Consider the following 3,490-nt stretch of genomic DNA (forward strand, 5'->3'; position numbering starts at 1 on the left):
GCTTTCCATAGGGCAGCCACTGGGGTCCAATGAGGCCATAGGTATGACAGGGAATGTCTGCCTTTGACCAAATATGACAAGGAGAAATTCACTGTCTGACCCACCCACTAAGGCTGCCTCTACATGTGGCCACCTGGGGCTGAAAGGTGGTAGCCCAGGCCCTTGGAGAGACTGGTTTGCCTTTTGATGATCAGACGCTCACAGAGGGCACCCTGCTTCTCTTCACAGAAGGAGATTCCGGAGATCCTTGGTGGCTCCAACAAGTCTTTTGCCCTCCTTTTGATACACTCCATTCTGGTGAGTGAGCTCGGGTGACTGTGGCTCTCCAGAGATTCATTCATTTATCAAACTTCCCTGGGTCACAGTCAGAGGTAGGAGCTGGGCATGTAGACATTCCTCATTCATTCATTCATTCATTCATTCATTCAATAGACCCTTAGTAGATATAGGCCCACCACCCCTTACCCACAATCCCCAAATCCAAAAAGCTCTAAAAACCCAAAGGCATTTCGTAACATGCATGGCAGCCCAACCTGACCTAGACTGATCTGTGGCCACTAAGTCTTCACTGTTCTCACAAGTCAATTGACTTTATTTTTCCCACTATTCATATGTTTCTCTGCAGACATATTAATATGGGTGTCAGGATGCTGTTCCCCACCCCAAGCATGTCATATAATATGAAGCATATGTACTGAAGGATTTATCTGCAATTTGCCAAGTTGTGAACTCTGAAACACACATGGGATTGGGGACCCATATTCACTACATGCCAGCCAGGCTTTGTGTTAAGTTCTAGCAGTACCTGTCATTTTCTCATTCGTTCATTCATTATTCAGTAATTAACTCATTCATTCACTGCACAGGCACATCAGTGTCCGGGCTTTCTCTAGACACTAGCATTTAGTGATGGACTCCTTCCTTCTTACCATGACATGTATTCAGTGCTAGGTTCATTTCATTTATGGAACAAATGTTTACTGGGTGTCCACATGCTCCAGCACTTCCCCAGACACTGGAGTGCAGTGTGGATGGGCTTCAGGCTAGTGCATACAGGCCAGAGCACAGGAATGTCCGGGACCTGTGGTGCCCATGGGAGGGCAGGCGGCTCTCTCCCTTGGGGAGAAGTAACCTGTCTAATGATGGAGGGACGGGGTGAGTAGGGTCTGCAGGAGCCCAGAGGACAATCGGGAGCAGAAGGGTGTGTTGAGATCAGCTGAGGGGTTGGTTGCAGCAGGAGAGGGGCTGGCAGCTGTTATAAGCTATGGAAGGAGTGTAAACTTCATCCCCAAGGCCTGGGAACAGAAGGAAGAGTGACATGAATTGATTTCCACATTGGAAAGAGCTGTCTGGCTGCAGAGTGGGCCAGAAGTGGGCAGGGGATCCTCAGGCCCTAAGACTTGTTGGAGGGATGCTTGTTGCACCTTGATTGTCTGATGATGGGAATTGGGACTAAAGTTGGAGAGATATTTAAAATGTAAGTTGGATATTGGAATCTCTCAGGCTGGATTGGAGATGGCCTCCTGCAGGAAGTGGTCATTGATCTGGCTTTAGGGGAAGGGAACACTTGGGCAGGAGGGCATTCAAGGAGATTAGGTGTCTTGAGCCAAGTCCCAGGTCGTGTGGCAAAGTTCAAGATGAACAGATGGACAGGCTGTCTCTCCCAGGCCCGGTTGCATGCTGGGAGCCACTTTTCAAGTGGTAAGTAGTTCTCTGATGCAGAAGGCATAGCCTTGCACTGGAACCCTAGGGGTTTGCACTGTGACTGTCCTATCGGGTCTCTCCAGAGACTCCACACAGCACCTGTACCCATCTTGGATACCTCCAGCACCATGTGGTCTGCCAGTCATCTGGTCCATGTGGCCAGCTCCCTGCTCCACAGCCTGGACCACTAGAGAGCCATTTCTTCCGTCAGCCTTCTGAGGACCCGATAAACGACTTTGTGCGGCACTCCCAGATGTGGCATATGCTGCAACACTTGCAAAGCCCAAAGGACCCTATCAAGGCCTGTGCCACTGTCTTTGTGGTAGGAGATTGAGGTGCAACAACATGCCCAGCATTCCCCCCAGCACCAGACCCCTATAAACATCACCACTGGGGCAGACCCCAGATTCCTCATAAAGTTTACCTTCCACCCTCTGCCATTTGTGCTCGGGGCAAGTGGAGGGGAGAAGACTGGGAGGAAGGCTCGTGCCCAGTCAGAGAAGGCATCGAACGCCCTGTGAAGACTCTCGACAGTAGGTCTCAGGGAATCGAGAGAACTGACGGCCTGCTCTGTGCCAGGCAGAACGCTTGTAAAATCCTCCCTACACCTGGTTTTTTCATAGATGAGGGAACTGCAGCTCTAGGAGAACAACTAGCTTAGGTAAAATAGCAAAGGGCTGGAGGCAATGCTGGCACCAGGCAGGGCCGGTGTCATGGATGTGTGGCCTAGGGTCATACACAGGGTTAATGTTCTGCTGTCACCATCTTAAAATTTTCAATAACTGTGAATAAGGTGGCCCACAATTTTACCATGCACTGAGCCCCACAAATGATGTAGCCAGCTCTGCCCAGAAGTGACACTTTCTGAAACAGAAGAGAGGCATGTGTACTGTGTCTAGGACATGGGATTTGGATGCAGATAGTCTTGGGAAAGGATCATGACTTCACTAGTTTGGACCAACCACTAAACCTCTTTAAGCCTCAGTTTTCTGTTCTGTGAAATGGGATAGTTTTGACACTTGCATCCTAGGACTGCTATCTGGATTAAATGAGCCAATGCATGTAAAGCATGGGGAATCATGCGTGCGCAAGCAAGGGCTTAACATGTTGGCCACTGTTGCTGACTTGAGTCTCCTGTGACCATGATATTTTACAGCACATCCCCACCCCGTGTATGCACCTTGTGGCTAATGAATACTTCCACGGCAAGCACTCCATGGTTGAAATCCGAGACAGTTTACTGGACTTGTTTGGAGATGTGTTCTTTGTGGTTCCTGGGCTGGTCACAGCTACATATCACAGAGGTGAGTCTCTGAGCACCCTCCCCCCAGGGCCACAGCCCCTTGAGGGTGGCAGCCACAGGGACCCATGCCCCTCTGTTCCCTCACTGAGACGGAGGTCTCAGGGATGTCTGGAATGAAACTGTGCTGTGCTGACCTTTGCAATTTCCCTGCTTTCAGAGTTTGGGAATATTGGTCAGTTATGCTGTTTCTGCTTCTTCCTCTTCTTCAGGACCATCCAGAAAATTCCCACCCCATAATTTTCTGGGGCCTGCTCCCCATGTTCTTTTCTCTCTGGAGATATCTTCCCGAATATCTTAGCTATAAGGAGTAGCGGAACAATCAGAAAGAGATGACTTGTGGGGACACAAATCTTTCCTTCCCTCCTTGCTTGCTTGCTTCCTTCCTTCCTTCTTTCTTTCCTTCCTTTTTTCCTCCCTTTCCTTCCCTTTCCTCCCCTTCCTCCCCTTTTAACAAATATTTATTAAGGGACTACTGTGCACCTG

At 49.5% G+C, this 3,490-nt stretch overlaps 1 protein-coding gene across 1 annotated transcript in view; it reads left to right on the forward strand.

Annotated features, from left to right (window-relative positions):
• CES5A (carboxylesterase 5A) overlaps nt 1–3,008 on the forward strand; it is a gene marked incomplete at its 3' end in the record, with an annotated part of 14,185 nt that extends 11,177 nt beyond the window's left edge. Inside the window, 2 exon segments of the mRNA XM_008564367.1 lie at nt 229–297; nt 2,861–3,008. Coding sequence (XP_008562589.1) covers nt 229–297; nt 2,861–3,008 — 217 coding nt within the window.
• Nucleotides 3,009–3,490: the final 482 nt, after the last annotated feature.

The sequence above is a fragment of the Galeopterus variegatus genome, unplaced genomic scaffold, assembly GCF_000696425.1.
Source record: "Galeopterus variegatus unplaced genomic scaffold, G_variegatus-3.0.2 Scaffold18421, whole genome shotgun sequence".
Classification (NCBI taxonomy): Eukaryota; Metazoa; Chordata; class Mammalia; order Dermoptera; family Cynocephalidae; genus Galeopterus; species Galeopterus variegatus.